The 25,964-nt window shown below is 43.5% G+C and overlaps 1 protein-coding gene across 2 annotated transcripts; it reads left to right on the top strand.

Moving 5' to 3' along the window:
* The first annotated feature begins 844 nt into the window (after nt 1-844).
* LOC139378731 (interferon-related developmental regulator 1-like) lies at nt 845-10,671 on the top strand. Of its 2 annotated transcripts, none has more exons than XM_071121173.1 (11): nt 845-1,071; nt 3,114-3,218; nt 3,440-3,521; nt 3,780-3,904; nt 5,552-5,709; nt 5,805-5,855; nt 6,079-6,257; nt 6,494-6,602; nt 9,238-9,372; nt 9,575-9,799; nt 10,380-10,671. In XM_071121173.1, the coding sequence occupies exons 1-11, from the start codon at nt 1,041-1,043 to the stop codon at nt 10,464-10,466; spliced, it is 1,287 nt and encodes a 428-aa protein (XP_070977274.1). In that variant the 5' UTR covers nt 845-1,040; the 3' UTR covers nt 10,467-10,671. The 2 variants fall into 2 exon arrangements, with proteins under 2 accessions (XP_070977274.1, XP_070977275.1); XM_071121174.1 differs by having other exon boundaries at nt 856-1,071; nt 9,238-9,363.
* Nucleotides 10,672-25,964: the final 15,293 nt, after the last annotated feature.

The raw sequence follows: 25,964 nt of genomic DNA, 5'->3' as shown, positions 1-25,964 counted from the left end.
ATATCTAAGAGGGTGCACATGGTTGCGGATGTAGGGTTGTACCTGGTAGGTTCCTTGATAATTTGTGTGAGATTGAGGGCATCTAGCTTAGATTGTAGGATGGGCCGGGGTGTTAAGCATGTCCCAGTTTAGGTCACCTAACAGTACGAACTCTGAAAATAGATGGGGGACAATCAATTCACATATGATGTCCAGGGCACAGCTAGGGGCTGAAGAGGTCTATAACAAGCGGCAACTGTGAGAGACTTGTTTCTGGAAGGGTGTTTTTTTTAAAAGTAGAAGCTGGGAAAGTGATGAAAGAAATAAAAGCTGAAATAAATACATCTCTCTACTATTATTCTAACATTTCACATTCTTAAAATAAAGTGGTGATACTAACTAACCTAAGACAAGGCATTTTTACTAGGATTAAATGTCAGGAATTGTGAAAAACTGTATTTTAGGCCAGGGATACAGCAGGGTTAGTGCTATCTGGCATCCTTGGGACATCCCTACCCTAAACCCTATTTAATGTTTTACCATTATTCATCATAAACCCTAACCTAAACTATTACATAACCTTAGTAACCCTAACCATTTTCAACTTCGATATGGTGACGTCAGAATTGGACGTCCAAAGGAATCCGAATAGCAACGACCGATACAGCAGGGCTTTTGTGGACAGGGTAGCAGCACTCTCGTGTGGCTGTCAAAGAACATGACCACAGAGAACATGACCCACAGACAGCAAAGAGATGCCAATCACAATGCGTCATACACTTATGCAACATGATTGGTCGTTGGTGTAGGGGTAAACCCATGTTTGATCATGTGACGTTGGTCGTATAAATTCTTAGAACCTCGCGACATTAACGCAGCTCTATTTTTTTCCCGAGGAAAAATGTATCGTCTTCGCCCACAGTCTTTCTCCAGGATCGCTTTTAATTCCTTTCTCTCTACCGTGCCACGGAAAGATTATCAATTTATGATACAGTTTAATAAAAACTGGTCGTGTGTCGGCTGATTTATTTTAGCTCATATTCTCATATTTCTGCACGAAAATGCCAAGATCCAAGAAGAGGAGTTCCAGGGGTGAGTAAATCGTTACATACCGGGTAGATTTTGGCCTACTCTCGTGGTTTTGAGTTTTATGCATTGTAGGAATTGTAGTTATGTGCATTCTTAAAGCGTGTTGAGATCAACGACAAGTAATGTCTGACAGGACTACAAAAGTGGCATCATTGCCTATGTTGACATCAGGCCAAGAGCTTTCAGACATAACTCGCTTTCTCTTAAAACAATTGTAATTAACTTCAACGATCAATATCATATTGTTTGCTGACATTGTATAAGTATTGTGATTATAGAAATTACACCCAATACCGCGATTACATTATTTTTAGATTGACTTTTGAAACGAATTTGTTACCTAGCAACATAACGTCAGTTTGCCAGTGTTAGTCGTGTGTGCTAGTTTTTAGCGAGTTCTCCTGGACTCCCTTCCTGCAAAGGGATGGTTGTTTCAGTACAATAACTTTAGTTGGAAGTACGCCACAACAGTTGCGTGAGGTCGGCAGGCAATCAAGTGAAATAAGGGGCGGCTTCGATTATGCTGAGCCTTTTTTATTAAAAAAAAATATTTTTATTAACAACAAATCAATACATAAATCACATGAGGGAACACAAGCATTCATAGATTACAAACAATAGACAATCGAGCTAGGGGGTACAATATCACATTACAATTACACAAGGACCTTAAGGGACATGCATATACTTACAATTCTAACAGCTTTTTTTGTTAGTAGAGCATTTAACCGTCTTAAAATACAGTTCAATTTCTTTTTGTAGGGTACGAAAATGTGGTTTTCTGTTTGTAAAGTTACATTTGTGTATATGAAATTTGGCCAAAAGAATAATGAAATTAATTACATAAATGTTTCAGCTTATTTCTATTGTATGTAAAGAATCCAAACAGTACATCTCTCCACAATAGTGTAAAATCTTCATAAATGTGTTCAATTATAAACCTACTGATGTCTTGCCACAGTTTTCTTACATGCATACAATGCCAAAAAAAGATGCAAAACTGTTTCTGGGTGGTCATTACAAAAGGAGCAATTTGAGTTTATGTTTTCCTTAAACTTCTTCATATAGTGGTTGGCAGGATAATATTTATGAATAATTTTAAATCGATTATGCTGAGCCGCAGGGCACCGTCCTATGCCCCGTGACGTTAACGTTCAAAAACTGTGAGGGAGGAGCGCCCTTCTCAAGTCAAACAGTTATTTATGCGTGTTGGTCATGCTGTCAACAAGGCAGCATGGTGGATCATCCAGAAATGTACAACATGCTTTTCCATAAAATACGTTTGAAATTAACCAGCTTTCATTGGAAGGCAGATATCAAAAGCATTCACCTTTGCATGCGAGAACACCAAATACTACTCATTACTGCACGCGCCTACCTAACTTTTTGTTTTGTGACGACTTCGCCGTGGACTTTGAACGGGGCACCTGGCTCAAAACGAATGCTATCAACTTTCACCCGGTGTAAAACACGCTTGACCGGGACAGATTCATCCAATCCCCTCAATGTTATATAACACTCGCTGGATTAGCTAGCTAACCAGTTATTCACATTACAACAAGCTAGCTACATAGCTGGCACACGTTATAGGGCCAGCATTGATATAAATCAGGATCATGTTAGTCGACTTTTTTCCCCCCAGAATTGTCTGTTCAGTGCTATGGTCTGAGAAGGAAGCATTGGATTGCCATGTGAACATGGTCACTTTTACACATGTGCAGAGCAGACCGTGTGGCCCTTCCTCTTAGATGGGAACAGACTTAACATAATAAGCTGCACCATCTGGGTTTAGATTGTCACTGCCTGGCCAGCTACACACTTAAGGGGCTTTAGGGAGCCCTTGACTTTGAGGGAGAAAATATCAAGTGCATATCCCATAAAAGTAGCTATATGGCTTTTGTCCTGTCAAATAATTGCATTTAAAGTTCTACATTGTGCTTGCATAGATGTGTACTGGTTAAACCCCCAGAGTAGAATGCACACATTGTACCATGACTATGTATGATACTTTTTTTGGGGGGGGGGGGTTCATGTAATTGTTTTAGGGGGGCCTCATGGAGCTGTGCAACCTTTCAGCGATGAGGATGCCTCCATCGAGACCCTCAGCCACTGCAGCAGCTTCAGTGATGCCATGAGTGTGGCAGACGAAGGTATGTGATCGTGTGCACACGCTTGCCTGTGTCCCATTCATAAAGCAACAACAGGCAAGTAAAAAGCGCTGTAACAATTGACCTGTGATGTTGTGATAAATGTCATACAGCCTTTTTATGTTTCTATCTTAAATGGTTAAAAAAATACGAACTACTAGGGGAATAGCATAGTACAATTCTGTATTTCTCATGGTGTATTGTATTCATCTTCCTATGTGTAGGAGGGGAAGCAGGTGAGGAGACAGCCCAGGAGGATTTACAGTACAAGCTGAATGTTTTCATTGACAGCACTGTGGATAAGAGGCAAGTCTAAACCACTGTGGGGAAACTGATCTACCTGCTATTTCTGTTAGCTATATCTCTTTCAGAAGATGTGGAACCAGATCACATAGGCCTAGAACTGGATCGACAGAACCTGAGATGTTAACTAATGAACACAATGCAACAAGACATCAACCCTTCCATTCATAAGATTGCTGCTGAAAACTGAATTGTGTAGATGTTACATAAGCTACTGCAAACACTAGGCCTACATCTTTTACTGTTCTACCTCATTGACAGTGCCAAGACCAGACAAGGAGCTCTGGATGGGCTGAAGGCTGCCATGGCAACTAGGATCCTGTACGAGTTCATTTCAGACAGGAGGATGACCATCACCGACAGCATTGAGCGCTGTCTCAAGAAAGGTTAGCTACTACAGGCTTTCAGTCTTTCACCAAGTCATGTGTTATATTCCCCGAATACCAATACAGCAACATTGTAGTATTGAGTTTTCAGCAGTTACTATAACCCCCTTAAAGTTACTGATAATGGTAGTTGACTCTAGCCACTCATGTCATATCTTTAATCTGAGCCTAGAATAAAGTCTTTGTCCTCAGGCCTGGAGAGAAGGCAAAGTCATTCCTGTACCCAAGAGTAGTAAAGCAGACCTATCAGCTTGCTACGAGGGCTTAGCAAATTGTTAGATTTAAAAAAAAAAAAAATTTAACTGCCTGTAGCTCAGGACCTGAAGCAAGGATATGCATATTCTTGATACCATTTGAAAGGAAACACTGACGTTTGTGGAAATGTGAAATTGATGTAGGAGAATATAACACATTAGCTCTGGTAACATAAAACAAACAGGTGTTTTTCTTTTTTGCATCTTTGAAATACAAGAGAAAGGCCAGACAGTGATGTAGGATTGTAGGTGTAATTTAGATGTTGTCCACAAGATGGCAGCAATTTGTGCAAAGTTTCAGACAGATCCAGTGAAGAATTAGATCACTACACAATATTTTGTATCAAGTCTTGTATAAATTGGTCAATTTATACATTTGAGTACATAACTATAGAGATCATACAAAAAATGCTATGGTAATAAAAAATTGTGTTTACGAACTCCCAGGAATGAAATACAAGATGGATCATTAGCTTCCCTGCAGAAAAGATACTAACCGTAACACAACTAGATGGCGGGGTGGGTGTGGCGCCAGAGACTGCAGTGGGGTCAAACTGTAGAACCCAGTTCCTACATTTGAATATTAAAAATAGATTTTATCAAACAAAACTACGCTACATTTTATATCTGAGACCCCCAGGATGACAAATGAGAGCAAGATTACTGAATGTAAGTACATTATTTACCTTTAGAGGTGAATGTATCAAACCAAGTTCTGTGATAAGTGTTTTGTTGTTGTGCACTATCCTCAAACAATGGCATGGTATTTTTTCACTAATGGCTACTGTAAATTGGACACAGATTAAATTATTGTTAATTTAACTGCATTCTGCCCATATAAGACATGTCTATGTCCCGGAAAGCTGTCCGTTTCCAATGTCATTCTAGTCACCTAATTGCATATTGAGCAACAACTGACCCGGTTTAGGGACACCGCATGCCAGTCTCTCTTGGCTACGAGTTGAGGAAAGACTGACTTGGTCACTTTTTTTTAAACAATGTGTTTGAAATTCCAAATTATTTGCGTAGTCAACTTAAACTCACACTTACCCCACCAGACATGCCACCAAGGGTCTTTTCAGTCCCCAGGTCCAGAACAAATTCAAGGTAATGTACAGTATTATACAGAGCCATGAGTGCATGGAACTCCCATCTTATATTGCGCAAGTGAACAGCAAACCTGGTTTCAAGAAACAAATACAATGCCTCTCCCCCATGTGACCTACTTGTGTGTATGTACTGACCTACTTGTGTGTATGTGGAACTGATCGATGCGCGCACACTACATGTTAATGTATGTAAAATCTTTTGTCTGTAATGTATTTTTTTGTCAGACCCCAGTAAGACTAGCTGTTGCTAATGGGGATCCTAATAAATCAAATCCCTCTCCCAGGTAAAGGACAGGAGCAGTGTGCAGCAGCCTCCCTGGCCTGTCTGCTGTGTATTCAGCTGGGCTCAGGCGTTGAGAGCGAGGAGGTGTTCAAGACCCTCAAACCCATTTTCAAGAACATTCTGTTGGATGGAGCGGCCAACATCCAAACCAGACAAGCGGTGAGTATCTGCCCGGAACCTATCATTTAAAATAAGTTTGGTTTCCTAGAAGTGGCCTTTATTGTTCTACTGAAAGCCTTTTCTTTCTTTTATAGTGCGCAACAAGTTTGGGCCTGTGCACTCTCGTGGTGGAAGATGACATCCTGGTATGTGGCTGTATTTGATGTTCCAATGTGATATTCTCTATGCTTGCGTGTGTGTGTGTGGAAATGCGTTGTTTTGCTGAAAAATTTGGCATTCTGTTTAGCATTTTCTGTTCATTATTTGGCACAAGCTACAGAAACCAAGACTACTCTCCAAATGTCTGCATAGTCCAATCTCACCCTGGTTAAACATAAATGACTAACCCCTTTCTCTCTGGGTCTCCAGGATGTGTATGCCACCATGGAGAGCTTTGAGAGTTTGTTCATGCGTTCCTATGTGAAGGAGGATGGGAGTTGCCCCTCTCTCAACCCCCAGACCACCCTGCTCCACACCAACGCCCTCCTCTCCTGGGCCCTGCTGCTCACAATCTGCACAGGCAGCCAGGTCAAAGCAGTCACACGCAAGTATGTACTCGCACAAGTACTTAACGTGAACCTCGAAGTCTCTCTGGGACACGACTTTCAGTCCGTTTCAGCCTATAGGTCATTGGATGCATCTGATCAAAACAATATAGTGAATGTGTGCTTGAGATGTTTTTACCTGTCCAGTTGTCTTACCAGCGTAGATAAAGGAAATATAATGGGGATGGGGAGTCTTAAATTGAGACTCTACTTGTTTTTGACTGGAATATGTTTGTCAGGCACCTGCCCAAACTACCCCGGTTGTTGGAGAATGATGATGTCAACATGAGAATAGCAGCGGGAGAGACCATCGCTCTGCTGTTTGAGCTGGCTAGGGATATGGACCCTGTAAGTGCTCACCTGTTCTTTGGTCTGTGGCTCAGTTCCATTTTAAATTCAGGAGAATCATTTATTTCATTTAGAAAGTGCTGTTCAAATCTTGCATTGGATTTTCAATCCCCGTATACTAGGGATGGGGGGGTTGAAATGTCACTATTCTAATAGCATCATGAGTTTGTCGGATATCCGGACATTCTAAATAATCTACAGTACTAAGTTTGGACCCACCTTCTCATTTAAGTTTTTTATTATTTTTATTTTTTATTATTTTTTATTATCTTCAGCATTGTAGCATAATAGTGAAGACATATGGAATCATGTAGTAACAAGTGTTAAACAAATCATAATGTATTTTAGATTCTTTAAAGTAGACACCCGTTGCCTTGTTGATAGCTTTGCACACTCTTGGCATTCTCTCAACCAGCTTCACCTGGAATGCTTTTCCAACAGTCTTGAAGGAGATCCTACATGTGCTGAGCACTTGTTTGCTGCTTTTCCTTCAGTCTGCAGTCCAACTCATCCCAAATTATCGCAATTGGGTTGGGGACCTGGCCTCTACAATCACCGGACATCTGATGCAGCACTCATCACTCTCCTCCTTGGTCAAATGGCCCTTACATATCCTGGTGGTGTGTTGGGTCATTGTCCCGTTGAAAAACAAATGATTGTCCCACTAACTGCCAACCAGATGGGATGGCGTATTACTGCAGAATGCTGTGGAAGCCGTGCTGGTTTAGTGTGCCTTGACTTCTAAATGAATCACCGACAGTGTCAACAGCAAAGCACCCCCACACATCACACCTCCAAGTTTCACGGTGGGAACCATACATGCAGAGATCATCCGTTCACCTACTCTGCATCTCACAAAGGCATGGTGGTTAGAACCACAAATCTAAAATTTGGACTCATCAGCCCAAAGGACAGATTTCCACCAGTCTAATGTTCATGTTTCTTGGCCCAAGGAAGTCTCTTTTTCTTATTGGTGTCCTTTAGTAGTGGTTTCTCTGTAGCAATTTGACCACAAAGGCCTGATTCACGCAGTATCCTCTGAACAGTTGCAATGCAACAGTCTGTAATTTCTGAGGCTAGTAACTCTAATGAACTTATCCTCTGAAGCAGAGTTAACTCTGGGTCTTCCTTTCCTGTGGCGGACCTCATGAGAGCCAGTTTGATAACGATTGATGGTTTTTGCGACCTGCACTTGATGAAACTTAGTTTTTCTGAAATGTTTCGTATTGACTTGACCTTCATGTTTGGATGGACTGTCGTTTCTCTTTGCTTATTTGACCGTTCTTGCCATAATATGGACTTGGTCTTTTACCAAATAGGGCGGTCTTCTGTATACCACCACTACTTTGTCACAACACAACTGATTGGCTCAAACGCATTTAGAAGGAAAGAAATTCCACAAATTAACTTTTAACAAGGCACACCTGTTAATTCAAATGCATTCCAAGTGACAACCTCATGACACTGGTTGAGAGAATGTCAAGTGTGCAAAGCGTTCAAGGCAAAGGGTGGTTACTTTGAAGAATCTAAAATATATTTTGATTTAACACTCGTTTTGGTTACTACATGATTCTATGTAGTAACCACAAGGGCACACACACACGGTAGTCTACTGAAGAAACACCATTCCTCCAGCGCCTGTAGCCGACTTATAAACAACACAGACCATTAACTCTCATCACTCGCTTTTAGAACATGTCCATCAATAAAAGTAAAGGGCTCTCTGTGCATCTGTTTGTAGCATGTCATTTTATCTTTGTTTGAAGAAAATGTCTTCTTTTTATCTAAAATGTAAAAGAAAATGGGAGAGGCTGCAGCTGCGGAGGTGCCGGTTAGGTTGGAGCGAGCAGATGTCGGCAGAGATGGGGACGCTACAGCCAAGACTAGCTAACTTGTAGCAGTCGCAATGTTATTTATTCCATTTCGCCTTGCCTGGAGTAGCCTTGAAAAGCTAGCTAGTTGAGGCAACATTTTGCGGTTTCTCCCCAACACCCATTCAGATGAAATGGCCTTCCTGTTAGTAGCCTACTCCTTCTCATTTCAGTCACTTTTATAATTATTTTAAATCATATGCTAAACATTTAGCTGCTTTGAATGGCTAACATAAACGATAAGCTATTACGTGAAGGCTCCAGTTGTGCTTGTTTTATTGGGGCATTTCATAAAAATAAATTAATTTTACCTAGGCAAGTCAGTTAAGAACAAATTCTTATTTTCAGAACGACAGATTTGTACCATGTGAGCTCGGGATTTGAACTTGCAAACTTCCGGTTACTAGTCCAACGCTCTAACCACTAGGCTACCCTGCCACCCCAATATCCACATTGAAAAATATGTTTGGATAAAATGTATAATTTGTAGTGTTATGGTATAACCTTGTATGTAACAATGTCACATGGATATTTTAATTTAGACAAAGCCTTTTCAATTAAAATATACCTACCTATAAATAGTTTTTGCTCAAATTAATACTCACAAGTATTTGAATACTGTCTGTTTTGTTTCGCTGTGCACATCCCCACCCTGTACTGAATTTAAAATTGAATTTGACTGAAATGCAGTGCCAGCAAAGCGTGTTAATCTGTATACACTTCTTTAGTGATGACTGACCTGTGCTCTGATGTGATGTTCTCAGGCGTTTGAGTATGATGACTGGGAGCCCCTGTGTGACAAGCTGAACTCTCTGGCCACCGACTGCAACAAACACCGTGCCAAGACTGACAAGAGGAAGCAGAGGTCTGTGTTCAGGGATGTGCTCAAGGCTGTGGAGGTGAGTGGGCATATTATGCAATAGTAGGTCACTGTCTGGGGAATAGAGCTTGAATTTCATGTGATGACTCATTGCTGATTCATGGCGTGAGTTGTGTGCCTGTGTTGATATAATCTACCCATCTAGTTATCAGTAACGTTTACCCATTTTGTTGTCTTGTGAGAAACCAGAACAGTGTACAGAGTGTGTGTGTGTGTTTTAGGAGAGGGACTTTCAGACTGAGACAATTCGTTTCAGCACTGAGCGTATGACCATCGACAGCTGGGTGAGGAAGAGGACATACGATGCCTTCAGGGAGTTTGTGGGCTCTGGTATGAATTACCACCTACAGGCCAATGAGTTTATTCGTGGTGTGTTTGAACTGGGACCACCCGTGCTGGTTGACACGGCCACACTGAAGTCCATGAAAATCTCCCGCTTCGAAAGGGTAATTATCCTTACTAGACTGCATGCTTTTCTTTCTTTGATGGCTAATTTAACGCGACTAATGTTTTTAAAAATGTCACAAGTGTATTTTCTTTCAATGAACCAGTCTCGAGACCCCAGCCAAAAATCATCTTTTCATTGATCAAAATTTGTCCAGCCCTTATATTTAGCCTCCCAATGAAATGTTTTTATTTTCAGGACAACCAGGTCTACAAGTACATTAAAAAAAAACAATTTGACATAAACAGTAGCTCCCAACCAGTCTGTAAAGACCTAGCCCCTTCGGGATCCGCCCTTGTCTCGCAAACACAGCTCTAGCTCACCCCACCCCTCCGTTAACTACACAGACCAACGGATCTAGGAGAACTAGATGAATCCAAAGGTACAACCCAGCAGTCAGTAGCCGAAACGCACAATATCGAAAATGGTCTAGGAGTCCAAATGGACTCATTGCGTTTAATTATTTATCCCATTTTACATTTGAAATGTGTTATTGGCATGACATTTGCAAGGATATACTTCCAGTGCAAAAAAAAAAAAGAACCGGTCTCTTATTGTGTTCACGTTGCGGTCTTTTCCAGCATCTCTACAACGCAGCTGCATTCAAGGCTCGGACAAAGGCCAGGAACAAGTTCAGAGACAAGAGGGTTGACGTCGGGGAGTTTTAATGGGTCGGACCTGCTCTTTTTTTTATTAACAATCTTGAATATCACTGTTACTATCCTTAATTTATCCGATGGTCAAGTGGTTGGTATTTGTAAATATGAGTAATCATGTCTGTCTCAAGTGATGCCTTAATTCCCCATATAAACTTGCCTGTGCACCAATTTTAGCCAGAGTGTCTGTAGGGAATAAAGTGTCATGTGAGATGTAGACTTTGTTGCTCTGTTTTTGTTTGTGGTCCATTTAACATTGATGTATTATTTGAAAATGCACTAATTGGTTAACATTTCCTATGGACCCCCTGAATCCTGACGTATTTTGTTATACACTGTATACCAAACATTAGCAACCCCTTGCTAATATTGAGTCACCCCCTTGCCCTCAGAAGAGCCTCAATTTGTCGGGGCATGGACTACAAGGTGTCGGGTGTTCCACAGGGATGCTGGTTCATGTTGACTCCAATGCTTACCACAGTTGTCAAGTTGGTTGGTGGACCATTCCTGATACACATGGGGGGGGAAACGGTGTGTAAAACCCAGCAGTGTTGCATTTCTTGACACAAACCGGCGTGCCTGGCACCACCTGCCATACCGTGTTCAAAGGCATTTAAATATGTCTTGCCTGTTCGTCCTCTGAATGGCACACATACACAATCCGCATCTCAAGGCTTACAAATCATTATTTAACCCCTCTCCTTCATCTACACTGATTTGAAGTAGATTTTACAAGTGCCATCAATAAGGTATCATCGCTTTCACCTGGTCAGTCTGTCATGTAAAGATTGTGTTAATGTTTTGTACACTCACTGTATTTTAGTAGGTCTATTGGGGAAGTGAGATACCAAAAAAAATACTTATGGACCAGTCTCAATGTGCATTTCTTGCTCTTCAGTACTTATCTCCAGGTCAATCATTGTTTATGGCCAGCCTTCAGACCAGTCAGAGGATAAGTAGCATATTGAGCGGAAGTATGTCATTATGTAATCTCTCAGATGCGCACAAAGTGAATTTCTGGTTAATTTAACCTAGTCTCAGCTTTTCCTGGAAGCTGATTTCACATTTGAGGAAGAGGAACTGCTTTACAGTTGCTTTGGAAATGTGTAGTTGTCAATGTGTCCATCTAAACCTGTTTTTTCAGAGAATGTTGCAGTTTGTGCATATGGCTGTAAAATGGGTCCTCCAGAGAGATGTGCTTGTGCAAGCTGAGTGAGGAAAGGACAGGGGAAGAAGATATTAGCATTACAGTACTTGATGTTCTTTCCCACAAGTATGCCTGTTTTATTTTCGTAGAACACTTAACGCTACACTGCAGCACAGCAGAGATGCATGATTCGGTAACTGGTCAAACAACCAAGAACGTCCCTGCTCTGGAGTTTGGGCCCCAAATACCTGCTATCGAATAAAAAATACGAGTTATGGAGTCCTTAATTAAAACCATAAAGTGATCACCCGCCTCTGTTTTGGTAAAAAAAAAGATGAGGAATGGGCCACAATATTTGGTTCGGCCATCGTTAGGGTAAGTAGATCGCTGCTGTAGCGCATCTACAGGCGGACTACCAAAATAGTGTTACGGAGAAATGTAACCACACTCAAATTCAGAGTTATGGATGCAAGGACTGACTGACCATGCATGATATCAAACGTATAGTTTTAACCATTTTTCGAGGCTATAAAGTGTTTGTTTACAAACGGAGTAAAACAAGCTTATTTTGGGTTCAACGACAGTTGAACTAAGGTCATGAGGTGTTACGTGTATATATTAATTTATAAGTCCAAAAATTGATGTAGCAACTAAGGATTCTAGCTTTAAGGGATAGATCAACCAAATTGCATAATGACATATTTGCACCAATGCAAGTCAATGGAAGCATTTTGTGCTTCGTGTCCAAATCAACCTAAAGTATAAAAATCTACTCTGTGACTCAAGTTATTTATATATGATTTGAATGGGAAATGTGAACATGCTAACATAGGTACCATATAGTAGTTACTCTACCTTACTAAAAGTATGTGGACACCCAATTGGTCAAACATCTCATTCCAAAATCATGGGCATTAATATGGAGTTGGTCCCCCTTTTGCTACTAAAAAAGCCTTCACTCTTCTGGGAAGGCTTTCTACTAGATGTTGGAACATTGCTGCAGGGACTTGCTTCCATCCAGCCTCAGGAGCCTTACGGAGGTTGGGCACTGATGTTGGGTGATTAGGCCTGGCTTACAGTCGGTGTTCCAATTCATCCCATGGGTATTCGATGGGATTGAGGCCAGTCAACTTCTTCCACACCGATCTTCGCAAACCATTTCTGTATGGACCTTGCTTTGTGCATGGGGGCATAGTCATGCTGAAACAGGAAAGGGCTTCCCCAAACCACAAAGTTGGAAGCGCATAATTGTATAGAATGTCATTGTTTCCCATCACTGGAACTAAGGAGCCTAAACCATGAAAATCAGCCCCAGACCATTATTCCTCATCCACCAAACTTTACAGTTGGCACTATGCATTCAGGCAGGTAGCGTTCTCCTGGCATCCGCCTAACCCAGATTCGTCCGTCGGACCTCCAGATGGTGAAGCGTGATTCATCACTCCAGAGAACACGTTTCCACTGCTCCAGAGTCCAAAGGCGGCGAGCTTTACACCACTCCAGCCGATGCTTGGCATTGCGCATGGTGATCTTAGGCTTGTGTGCGGCTGCTCAGCCATGGAAACCCATTTCATGAAGCTCCCGACTAACAGTTGTTGTGCTGACTGACGTTGCTTCCAGAGACAGACGATTTTTACCCGTTTCAGCCCTCGGCGGTCCAGTTCTGTGAGCTTGTGTGGCCTTCCACTTTGCGGCTGAGCTGTTGTTGGTCCTAGATGTTTCTACTTCACATTAACAGCACTTACCGTTGATCGGGGTAGCTCTAGCAGGGCAGAAATTTGACAAACTGACTTGAACGTGGCACCATCCTATGACGGTGCCACGTTGAAAGTCAATGAGCTCTTCACTAAGGCCATTCTACTGCCAATGTTTGTCTATGAAGATTGCATGGCTGTGTGCTCAATTTTATACGCCTGTCAGCTACAGGTGTGGCTGAAATAGCCAAATCCACTAATTTGATGAGGTGTCCACATGCTTTTATATACACTGCTCAAAAAAATAAAGGGAACACTAAAATAACACATCCTAGATCTGAATGAATGAAATATTCTTATTAAATACTTTTTTCTTTACATAGTTGAATGTGCTGACAACAAAATCACACAAATGATCAATGGAAATCAAATTTATCAACCCATGGAGGTCTGGATTTGGAGTCACACTCAATATTAAAGTGGAAAACCACACTACAGGCTGATCCAACTTTGATGTAATGTCCTTAAAACAAGACAAAATGAGGCTCAGTAGTGTGTGTGGCCTCCACGTGCCTGTATGACCTCCCTACAGCGCCCGGGCATGCTCCTGATGAGGTGGCGGATGGTCTCCTGAGGGATCTACTCCCAGACCTGGACTAAAGCATCCGCCAACTCCTGGACAGTCTGTGGTGCAACGTGGCGTTGGTGGGTGGAGCGAGACATGATGTCCCAGATGTGCTCAATTGGATTCAGGTCTGGGGAACGGGCGGGCCAGTCCATAGCATCAATGCTTTCCTCTTGCAGGAACTGCTGACACTCCAGCCACATGAGGTTTAGCATTGTCTTGCATTAGGAGGAACCCAGGGACAACCGCACCAGCATATGGTCTCACAAGGGGACTGAGGATCTCATCTCGGTACCTAATGGCAGTCAGGCTACCTCTGGCGAGCACATGGAGGCCTGTACGGCCCCCCAAAGAAATGCCACCCCACACCATGACTGACCCACCGCCAAACCGGTCATGCTGGAGGATGTTGCAGGCAGCAGAACGTTCTCCACGGCGTCTCCAGACTCTGTCACGTCTGTCACGTGCTCAGTGTGAACCTGCTCTCATCTGTGAAGAGCACAGGGGGCCAGTGGCGAATTTGCCAATCTTGGTGTTCTCTGGCAAATGCCAAACGTCCTGCACAGTGTTGGGCTGTAAGCACAACCCCCACCTGTGGACGTCGGGCCCTCATACCACCCTCATGGAGTCTGTTTCTGACCGTTTGAGCAGACACATGCACATTTGTGGCCTGCTGGAGGTCATTTTGCAGGGCTCTGGCAGTGCCCCTCCTTGCACAAAGGCGGAGGTAGCGGTTGTTGCTGGGTTGTTGCCTTCCTACGGCCTCCTCCACGTCTCCTGATGTACTGGCCTGTCTCCTGGTAGCGCCTCCATGCTTTGGACACTACGCTGACAGACACAGCAAACGTTCTTGCCACAGCTCGCATTGATGTTCCATCCTAGGTGAGCTGCACTACCTGAGCCACTTGTGTGGGTTGTAGACTCCGTCTCATACTACCACTAGAGTGAAAGCACCGCCAGCATTCAAAAGTGACCAAAACATCAGCCAGGAAGCATAGGAACTGAGAAGTGGTCTTTGGTCACCACCTGCAGAACCACTCCTTTATTGGGGGTGTCTTGCTAATTGCCTATAATTTCCACCTGTTGTCTATTCCATTTGCACAACAGCATGTGAAATCTATTGTCAATCAGTGTTGCTTCCTAAGTGGACAGTTTGATTTCACAGAAGTGTGATTGACTTGGAGTTACATTGTGTTGTTTAAGTGTTTCCCTTTATTTTTTTGAGCAGTGTATATAGTGTACTGTCATACCTATGTCATACTGTCATACCTTGTCCATAGACTGCTTATAGGGTAAGGAAATCAATGTTTTGAATAAACTATCCCTTTAGTCTACCAAAGCTTTGAACTTTAGGCTATGAGAACGGTATCGCTTAACACCAAGTCAGGAACAAATAGACAGATGCATCTTTCATGCCTTGGGTTTCTACTTACATTGGGAACGGGAGGGTCTTTATCTAAAGTTCTGGTGGGTAGTAGTGGGCCTATTTGGAAACCTGATCCTCTGCTCTGTCTCTCTCGGGCCAAATTGAGTCGGGATAAATGGATCGTCATGCAAAGGAGGACACACACACACAAACACACACACACACACACACACACACACAATGTTGTGATAATAACACTGTATCCGCCTGGGTTATTGAGGTAACAACCACACAAGTTTATTGTGATCCAGCTTGGAAATCCTTTATCTTTCGGGCTTCATTTTTCTCCTACAGACTGGTAAGTACAGTGATCGAAAAACAATGACTTACTGCCAGAAAACTTTTGAGCAAGGCAGGCAATAGATAACTCACTCCACAGTCTATTATCATGCTATATAATGTATGTATAATAATGATACTCAGGGGAATTGGATAAATCACATACGGTTCTTGGACCAGACTACTGTACATGTCACTTTATAAGGCACTTTGAACCAGAGACCGATAGACCTATCAGTGTTAATCGGGGTGAAGGCTGCGTGCTAATGGACATGGACTGACCCTTTAATGTGTGATGTCAGACCCTTCCTGGCTATGGCAAATGGCATTCTCTAAATCCCCCTGAGCTGTCATTTATCAGGGACCCATTGGAAAAGGCAAGGGCAAAGCTGTCTGTCTGTCAGACGAATTGGGAGCGACGGAGGGATATAGGGGATGGCAGTGCCAGACTATAACACCGGATGGACCTGCTGTGGGTCATGTCCCACATGCCTCCCCAGGGGGTCCATGCCCAGCCCTGGACTCATTTCTCAGGGGCCACTGGGTTACCCATTACTAAAGCCAGGCTATTTGACTGACTTCATCAACAGACTATTAGACTCTTAATTTGGACTATTTTTGGATTCAACTCATTTTGAAGTCCATTTGTTTTGAAAGTATCTAGTTTATTGAAGGGGCTTGGTCTCCCGAGTGGCGCAGCGGTCTAAGGCACTGCATCTCAGTGCTTGAGGTGTCACTACAGACACCCTGGTTCGATTCTAGGCTGTATCACAACCGTCTGTAATTGGGAGTCCCATAGGGCGGCGCACAATTGGCCCAGCATTGTCCGGGTTTGGCCGATGTAGGTCGTCATTGTAAATAAGAATTTGTTCTTAACTAACTTGCCTAGTTAAATAAAGGTTAAATTCAGGCATGGAATTGGCGCTCTCTGGTTAAGTTTGTGATAACACTCCATTGACAGAGTCTTTCCTGTCTTCAAGTTGTTCCTAACATCAGAGACAATGACAGAGATATCTCTATACCTGGAATGCTTCGACAAGGAGAGGAAACTGTACACGGCAAAATCACTGAACGACCTCCACAAGATGAACGTGTGTGCCGACCCCAAGGACCTGCTGAAACTCACAGGTTGGTGTCTGTTTATTAGTGACTTGTCTTATTCATTCCCACATCATATGCATGCAGACTAGGTCAGTCAGTCCACATACACTATTCTCTCGAGGCTGTGTGGATTCTTACAATATATGAGCTCTTTATCTGTCTGCGGGTTATTCAGTCCGAGATACGAAGAAGAAGCTTAGGAATGTTCCTCGGCTGGTACAAATTCCGTCAGACTATTGAATGCATTCTCTGTCCTCACTTTTGTCTAGACTCAATGGCTGGCCTTGTTTTACTGAATGACTTAGCACTTTTTCTTCACTAAACCTCTCTAGGATTACCAATATGAGCTTTCCATGGTGAAGGAGAATATCGTCTAGACCTTTTGTGAGCTTGAAGGTCTGAACAGCATGGAATAGCTGATAGTGATGAGTAGTTATCCTTCAGTCTCCAATCATGTTAGAGTTATAATGAACTTTAAACTGTCTCCATTGCATGTTAATAGCATGCAATGCACTGGCATTGCATATGTGCGTAGGTATTATACAGTATGTTTGATGTGTTTAGTGCAAACTATTAGTGAAAGTGGGGAGGTGCAAAGCTGTGAGCGAGTCATTACCACGGCTGGTTAGTCCCCCCAGGGTGTTAGAGGCATCCAGCCTATTGAAGCCTACGAACAGGTGCGACAACGTCGGCGCACGCACGCCACACACACTTCCACATGGATGCTAACCACTTTCATGCACAGTATTTTTATATCTCCTCAGCAGCTACCCCCCCCCCCCCCCCCCATCATCCCTCCACCCCTGTATACAGTTGGCCCCAGAGCCAGCCAGCCAGCTCTGCTGCCTATCACAATAAATAAAAAACTGACGCAGAACGCCTCACTGACAAAATGGCAGCTCCCACTGATGGATGTGAACACACTGGAAGATGCATGCATTGCTTTCACAATGTCCAGGTGACTGCTAGCATCTACAGTATATCTAATCTGAACCTCTCCATGGTGGCGTATGTTGAGTGCCTTTAAATCAGATGCAGCAAACTAGTCTCCAGAGGTACTGTAAGAGTGAGAAAAAAAACAGACTTGAGCTGAGTGCTGGCTGGCTGCAGTGGTGGCACGGTTGTCCATGTCCCTAGGGAGACTGGGAGAGCGGCCACCTGTTAGTGTGTCACCTCCGCTGGGGTATAATTAGCCAGCTCTGGCCTTGAGGCTCTCTGCCTTAGTGACAAGGCACAAAGGAAGTGTGGGGCTGTGGTTGTGTCAGAGAAACATTCACTGAGAGGTGCAGGTACACATATAGGCTCACAGTGAGGTGTTTTTACTGGCCTTGTTTCAATACGGTGGATATCAATCTTCTTTTACAGAAGGAAATATGATGGAAGGAGGAAATTATGCATTGAGATTGAGCATGCACCAATACGGTGAAGGAATGAAGGAAGAGATGATCATTTCCTGAATATTCTGCCCGCTCTATCTTTCCTCATCAACAAGAATCCAGATAGATAAATACAGATACATACATATATATATATATATATGCAAAATGTACTGTATATGTTGTAGGCACTCAGATAATCATGTATACACATGCATGTTGTATGTACTCAGATATTCATATATGCACATGCATGTTGTATGTACTCTGATTATTAATGTGTGCATATCGATAATCCCCCATGGTGAGACATGTATTTATTTTTGATCAAAGACAGAGATCTGACAGAATCCAGGAAATAAAATGTCCCTCGCATGGTTTGCCTGGAATCAGTTACAACAGATTGCGTTATAAATTCTCCAGTCATGATGGTCCAGTATATGACTTGTATCTATAATGTCATGGTTTATTTTCTTTGGTAGCGTGATTGGTCTTTAAGTGTTCCGGGTAGATATAGTAGTAGGCTGTCCTCTCTTCTGGTTGGTTTCAGAACAGCCAATGAGCTCTCAGACCGCACCCACTCCTGGAGAAAGAAGAGGGAAGAATGCCAACAGCACTGACCTGTGTGGTGATGCCATTGGTATGGTTTGTTTACAAAGCAAGTTAGGATAACTAACATGGTACGTTAGAATAATTAACCTGGCAGGTTAGGTGAATTAACGTAGCAGGTTAGGAGAATGAGGTTATGCTCATGGAAAGGGTTAGGGTTAGGTTTAGCTTCATTGCTACAGTTGTCAACCACTGTTGTCCCCGACATGACCACTAGATGGAGCTGTAGGCCAACTCCATCTAGCCACAACGGTAGAACGTGAACAAACCATCTGTTACGACAAATCATCAGTATCATAACACTGGCCTGCAGCAGGTAAGGGTGGCAAAGTATACACATCTATTCAGGGGTGTCATGCACCCATTATTGTAGAGGGGGCGCGAAGTATGTGAGGATGGAGGGGGGTTTGCCGAATTTAGCATTTTCCAAACACCTGAAACAGCTTTTTCTTGCAATCTAGAGCCATAATCATTATGCCTAATTATATGTTTAAAAAAAGATGTCTACGACACCTCTGAATCCATTCCTACTAATTTACCAGGGATCAATCAAAGTACTATCAATAGACATAGATAAGGCTCCTTGGCATGCAAAATATGTTCTAGAAGAGCCAGAGGCAGTGTCTCCATCTACCTCTACAAACAAAACATGACGCTCGACGATAAGGTTAAAGTATTTATTCATCTCCCAGGCTGCCTGGGTGGTGTGATGAAGCTGGTGAATGGACACAGTACTGTTGGCATCGAAGAGGAGCGCATTAAGACACGACACACCAGTGAGGAAGAGGAGTTCACTAAAACATCACACACTCACCCTCGACCCAGACTGTTCCTCATCCTCTTCATCCTCCTGACTTTGGCTCTGCTGCTAATCCTGTTGCTGTCTGCCTACGCTGTCTATCTCATGGGTAACCTAGCAATATCCTACATGCATTATTTCAAATGCTAGAGGCCTACATCACTCAAGAAACCCAATCCTACCTGCTTTATGCTAGGCATATATTGTACACAACATATTTATACCCCTATTCATTCATTCATTTAAGCAATCATTCAATCATCTCTATCTTTCTATGTTGTGTCCTCAGTTGTGACAACATCTTGGATGGGTGAGTTAGCAGGCGGTAGTGAGGTGGAGAGGACTTACCTGGGGGAGATGAGACTGTGGAAGACTCTCCTTCAACAGTACCTGGACCTCAGCCAGAGCCGCTGCTCATAGTGAGGTACCCCTTCCTTTCAGTCTTCCTCTCTCAACACTCACAGGAGAGCGTGGCTCACAATCCACTTTACACAAGCAGAACGCATGTTGAAACGGCATGCTTGCCAAAGAGAGAGAGGGTCGTCACTCATCGTCAGCCTCATAAGCAGTTCTTAGAAAGGATTTAGACATAAGCCTTTTGTCTTGGTGCTGTCTGCTGCGCTTGATGCAGGGCCTACTTGAACGGAGCACTTATCTCAAAAGAGCCCGTATGGGTTAATGGCACAATTTATTTCCTGATGATATGGCTCTGTGACTGTCCCTCTCCTCTCCCATATCATCCAGGTTCTGTTATGGGAGGAGAGAATGACACAGTGGATTATTTAGAGCATGTTTCAATCAAATAAATGATTATGAAGGGGTGAAGGGATACTGTACTGTACTGCGATATAATCTAAATTTATAATAGGAGGTATTTGATTGCGTTGTATATTACATTATTTTAAACAGGTTAGAATTGTGTATTTATGTCTTCATCTTTATAATTAAAAAAAAACATTTACACGTGTGTCTGAGTAATGTCAAGCAGACTGTAGTTTTTATTTTTCACCAGCAGGTGGCAGTTATTTACCACTAAACTGAATGGAATGGCAGGTCTTTATGCACTATGCTTTACAAATAGAGCGCCTTGGGAATAGCACATTGGTGCTTCTGTCACTTCTGAAACTACTCTACTGTGTTCTTGTGTCTGTAATGTATAGCAAAATATATTGAATTCTGAATTCAATATACTTTGCTATAGGAGGGAGCACCCCACTATCCACATCGACCGGACCGCAGTGGGGAAGGTGGAAAGCTTCAAGTTCCTCGGGGTACACATCACTGATAAACTGAAATGTTCCACCCACACAAACAGTGTGGTGAAGAAGGCGCAACAGCAACAGCAATTATTTCTGTCTTGGCACCTAAAGCCATCACAAACTTTTACAGATGTACAATTGAGAGCATCCTGTTGGGCTATATCACCGCCCGGTACGGCAAATGCACCGTCCACAACTGCAGGGCTCTCCGGAGGGTGGTGCGGTCTGCCCAACGCATCACCAGGGGCAAACTACCTGCCCTCCAGGACACCTAAGGCACCCAATGTCACAGGAAGGCCAAAAAGATCATCAAGCACAACAACCACCCATGCCACTGCCTGTTCACCCCGCTATCATCCAGAAGGCGAGGTCAGTACAGGTGCATCAAAGCTGGGACCGCGAGGCTGAAAAACAGCTTCTATCTCAAAGCCATCAGACTGTTAAATAGCCAACACTAGCACATTAGAGGCTGCTGCCCTATATACATAATCTTGAAATCAATGGGCACTTTAATAATTGGAACACTAGTCACTTTAATAATGTTTACATATTTTGCATTACTCATCTCATATGTCTATACTGCATTCTATTCTACTGTATTTTAGTGTATGCCGCTCCAGCATTGCTCGTCCAAATATTTATATATTATGAATTCCTTTACTTTAAATGTGTGTGAATTGTTGTGAATTGTTAGATATTACTGCACTGTTGGAGCTAGAAACACAAGCATTTTGCTACACCCGCTACAACCGACCAATAAAATTAGATTTAGCATCATTTGCATTTCAGTAAACATTCAACAGACGCAGATCTACTTCACTGAATTTACGAAAACAATGTTTGTTTGCCATGAGAAAATATATGCATTTGTGTTTTAAATCAGATGATATAATCACTTAACAGACCGATGAAATAGTTTGTTGAATGAATCCGCAAGGTAAAACAGAAACCCGTCAGTCTATGTCACTCTGACGGACACCATAAGGGTGTCCATACATAATGTTTTCTGAACCTTAATCAAGTGGTGCGCATTTTTCATCTTGGGCACAGATGCATTGTAGCTACAACTCTATGTGTGACTTATATGTACACACAGCGAAGCATGTACACGTACGCACACACACTACACTAATTCCACTACCCTCCCCTCTCCCCACTACCCCCCTCTCCCTCCATCCCCCTCTCTCCCATGATGGAGGCCAGTGACACACATACAGGCCCCCGTTGAGGCTGACAACTGTTTGTGTGTATCTGCCAGATACAGGAGGCCAGGGTGCATTGGAAGACACCTGTGAGTGAGCAGCACGAGCCAGCTAGCGCTCTGGCAGTGGAGCCAACGCCTCAGCGGGAACCCGACTTGATCTCCTCTAGAAACATTGCCTAGGAGCCCAAAACACAGCCACCCTGACAGAAACGGAGAGATACACAGCCAATAGTGGAGTTTACTTATATCATGTGCTGAACACCCTTTCATTCCCTTAATATGCTGGTGAGTGAGAATATACTGTACCCGTTCGTAGCCTTTTTACACTGGTTAATAAATTATTATACTTCCTCTTGCCCTGGGTTTCCTTATAGAATGGAGATCTCAGTATCTCAATAGGACTAACCTTGATACATATATGATAAAGGATGTTTATAAATCCATATGGAAAAGAATAATCAAAATAAGAATATATTCTGGACGATTATATGTCATTGGTTGTATTTGTATACGTTAACGTAAATGCCTTTATGTGGCAAACACAATTGAATAGTGTGTAAGCACTTTGTGACATTTGCTGACGTAAAAAAAGTCTTTATCAGGAATCAAGGTAAAACCCAGATGCAGACTGTCGAAGTAACACTGTTTATTGTAACAACGGGGGCAGGCAAAGACAGGTCAAGTCAGGCCGGGGTTGAAAATCCAGGGTAGGGCAAAGGTACAGGATGGCAGGCTCAGGGTCAGGCAGAGAGGTCAGGCGGGCGGGTACAGGGTCAGAACAGGCAAAGGTACAGGATGGCAGGCTCAGGGTCAGGCAGAGAGGTCAGGTGGGCGGGTACAGGGTCAGAACAGGCAAAGGTCAAAACCGGGAGGACGAGAAAAAGAGAAGCTGGGAAACGACAGGAGCTGACAGGAAAACCGCTGGTAAGCTTGAACGGTCAAGACAAATTGGCAACAATCAGACAGAGAACACAGGTATAAATACACAGGGGATAATAGGGAAGATGGGCGACACCTGGGCACAAGGACAGGTGAAACAGATCAGGGCGTGACAGGCTTTATAAATACATTTGGTTTGATTGAAATACATGACTGGTGATTTCCCCACCTTAGAAGGCTTGGTTTACACGTCTCTTGAATGGTTTGTAATGCAACACATGCAACACAAACAGTAAGTCAGCTATTACAAGAATCTTCTATAAATCTTGTATGTGTCTTCGCTGCAGGTAGAACATAAGAGTCTTGTTCAATTCTTCTTTATGTTTTCCATGTGGGACTATCAGTTTATACTGGAGCTTGTAAAGGCTCATTGTATATTCTGGTCCCAACTATACAGACCGTAGTGCCATGTCTACTTATAGCTGGACCTTCATTATAAATTCATGAGGTCATCCATTTATCTGTCAATCATGGGATGAAAGTGGTCACCCCTGAATCATGCATTTTATAGCTCAAATGAAAGTGTGTGTGTGCGCGCGCCTGTGCCTGTGTGTGTTTTGTCTAACCTGAGTGCATTAAACAGCTGGCTCTCATACAATACCTGAATACAGAGGAGTGGGGCATGTACTGGCTGTCGTATGATTAACACGGGCACACACTCCTCCCACACACAGAAGCTTGCCTTTGCCGAGGAGGTTGTTGCCAAGCGGCTCAGAGGGAGAGCGCAAGCTGATTGGCTCCTTCCCATGACGGGAGCGTCCCCCACCAGTCAGACGGTCTTCTCGCTCTTCTAAAACAGGAACCTTTTAACTCGTTTTCCCATCTCCCCCACCAACCACCGGTTCTCTCATTACACTCCCCATCAACCCACCCTCTTTTAATTAGGTTTGTTTCAAAGGAGCTGTTTTTATATCAGCTCTACAGTACAGTAGCCAAGGTGAGGGAAACTCATTTTCATCTGACAGATCTATCATCAGGATCGTAATCACACAAATGATGAGTGTATCATTATGCCAAGATCACAAAACGGTGTGGATGGAAGTATTGTGCTTTCTGTGAAAGGAGGGATTTTTATAACATTCTGTGATCTTTAACCTGATAAAAGGATGTAAAGGGCAGCTGTGTGAGGCAGAAAATAGATAACTGTGTATTAACATGAGAGGATCGTAGAACACAGCCGAATCTATGTAGATGTAGAGTCGACAGTACTTCACAGAGCTTCCTTGTCTGTGGCTTCTGGTTGCTGATAACACTGAAGACTGAGATCTATTGGCTGGTGTGTGTGTGTGTGTATGTGAGCGTGCATGCATGTGAGTGTGTGGCCGGTCTGCGTGAGTGTGAGTGCGTGAGTTTGTGCACGTCCGTGTGTACGTATCCATGTGTGTGTGTGCGCTTGTGCACGTGTGTCTCAGCAAGAGTGTGAGAGTGTGCCAGTGAATTCAACAAGGTCATCAAGTGCCAGGCTGGCTATCCTTGCGGGTAGCAGCAATGACTTCCTCTAAAGGAATACTCCCATACAGTATGTCAGCCGTCTGAACACCCCTCTACAATAGATAAGGTTATCTTTACTACTCCACATACACACTTTAAAGGAAAGGCCTATTGCTAAGGCGCAATTACAGTCAGTTAGCCATCCGCCATATATCCTTCAACTCATTTTACTATGCATTCAGGGTTCAAATGTATTCCATCATATTTTTTTACAAGGGCAGTAAATACATTGGCATTATTTATGGCGGCCATTTCCTTTTCCATCAGTACTGTCACCGCTTTCCAGTTTACTGTAGCATTTTGTTCTCACTAACAAGAAATACTTTTGAAATACAACAGTCGTTTACCATCAGTAGCTGCATTGATACCCTATCCCTGGTCTGCCTCTGTGCTGCTGAAGGATGTCCCTGGTCTGCCTCTGTGCTGCTGAAGGATGTCCCTGGTCTGCCTCTGTGCTGCTGAAGGATGTCCCTGGTCTGCCTCTGTGCTGCTGAAGGATGTCCCTGTTCTGCCTCTGTGCTGCTGAAGGATGTCCCTGGTCTGCCTCTGTGCTGCTGAAGGATGTCCCTGGTCTGCCTCTGTGCTGCTGAAGGATGTCCCTGGTCTGCCTCTGTGCTGCTGAAGGATGTCCCTGGTCTGCCTCTGTGCTGCTGAAGGATGTCCCTGGTCTGCCTCTGTGCTGCTGAAGGATGTTCTGGTCTCCCTCTGTGCTGCTGAAGGATGTTCTGGTCTGCCTCTGTGCTGCTGAAGGATGTTCTGGTCTCCCTCTGTGCTGCTGAATGATGTCCCTAGTCTGCCTCTGTGCTGCTGAAGGATGTTCTGGTCTGCCTCTGTGCTGCTGAAGGATGTTCTGGTCTGCCTCTGTGCTGCTGAAGGATGTTCTGGTCTGCCTCTGTGCTGCTGAAGGATGTTCTGGTCTGCCTCTGTGCTGCTGAAGGATGTTCTGGCCTGCCTCTGTGTTGCTGAAGGATGTTCTGGCCTGCCTCTGTGCTGCTGAAGGATGTTCTGGTCTGCCTCTGTGTTGCTGAAGGATGTTCTGGCCTGCCTCTGTGTTGCTGAAGGATGTTCTGGCCTGCCTCTGTGCTGCTGAAGGATGTTCTGGCCTGCCTCTGTGCTGCTGAAGGATGTTCTGATCTGCCTCTGTGCTGCTGAAGGATATTCTGGTCTGCCTCTGTGCTGCTGAAGGATATTCTGGTCTGCCTCTGTGCTGCTGAAGGATATTCTGGTCTGCCTCTGTGTTGCTGAAGGATGTTCTGGCCTGCCTCTGTGTTGCTGAAGGATGTTCTGGCCTGCCACTGTGCTGCTGAAGGATGTTCTGGTCTGACTTTGAGTCTCTCTGTGAAGCACAATCACAGACTGCTGCTCAGCTCCAGGCTCTGCCCACACGTAACCTTTTAAACCGTGATATTCAGATGATGTGACTGGCATTTGAATTCTCTGCTTTCCCCAGTCATCGCACACGAAAGAGAAAGCCAATGACTAGCTAGACCAGGAAAAAAGGCACTGGATTCATCAGAAAAAATACGATGTATCACAGCTGATAGACATGTAACAAATGAAA

Source organism: Oncorhynchus clarkii, chromosome 21, assembly GCF_045791955.1.
Source record: "Oncorhynchus clarkii lewisi isolate Uvic-CL-2024 chromosome 21, UVic_Ocla_1.0, whole genome shotgun sequence".
In the NCBI taxonomy this organism is placed as follows: Eukaryota; Metazoa; Chordata; class Actinopteri; order Salmoniformes; family Salmonidae; genus Oncorhynchus; species Oncorhynchus clarkii.
This window is presented reverse-complemented; position numbering and strand designations above follow the sequence as displayed.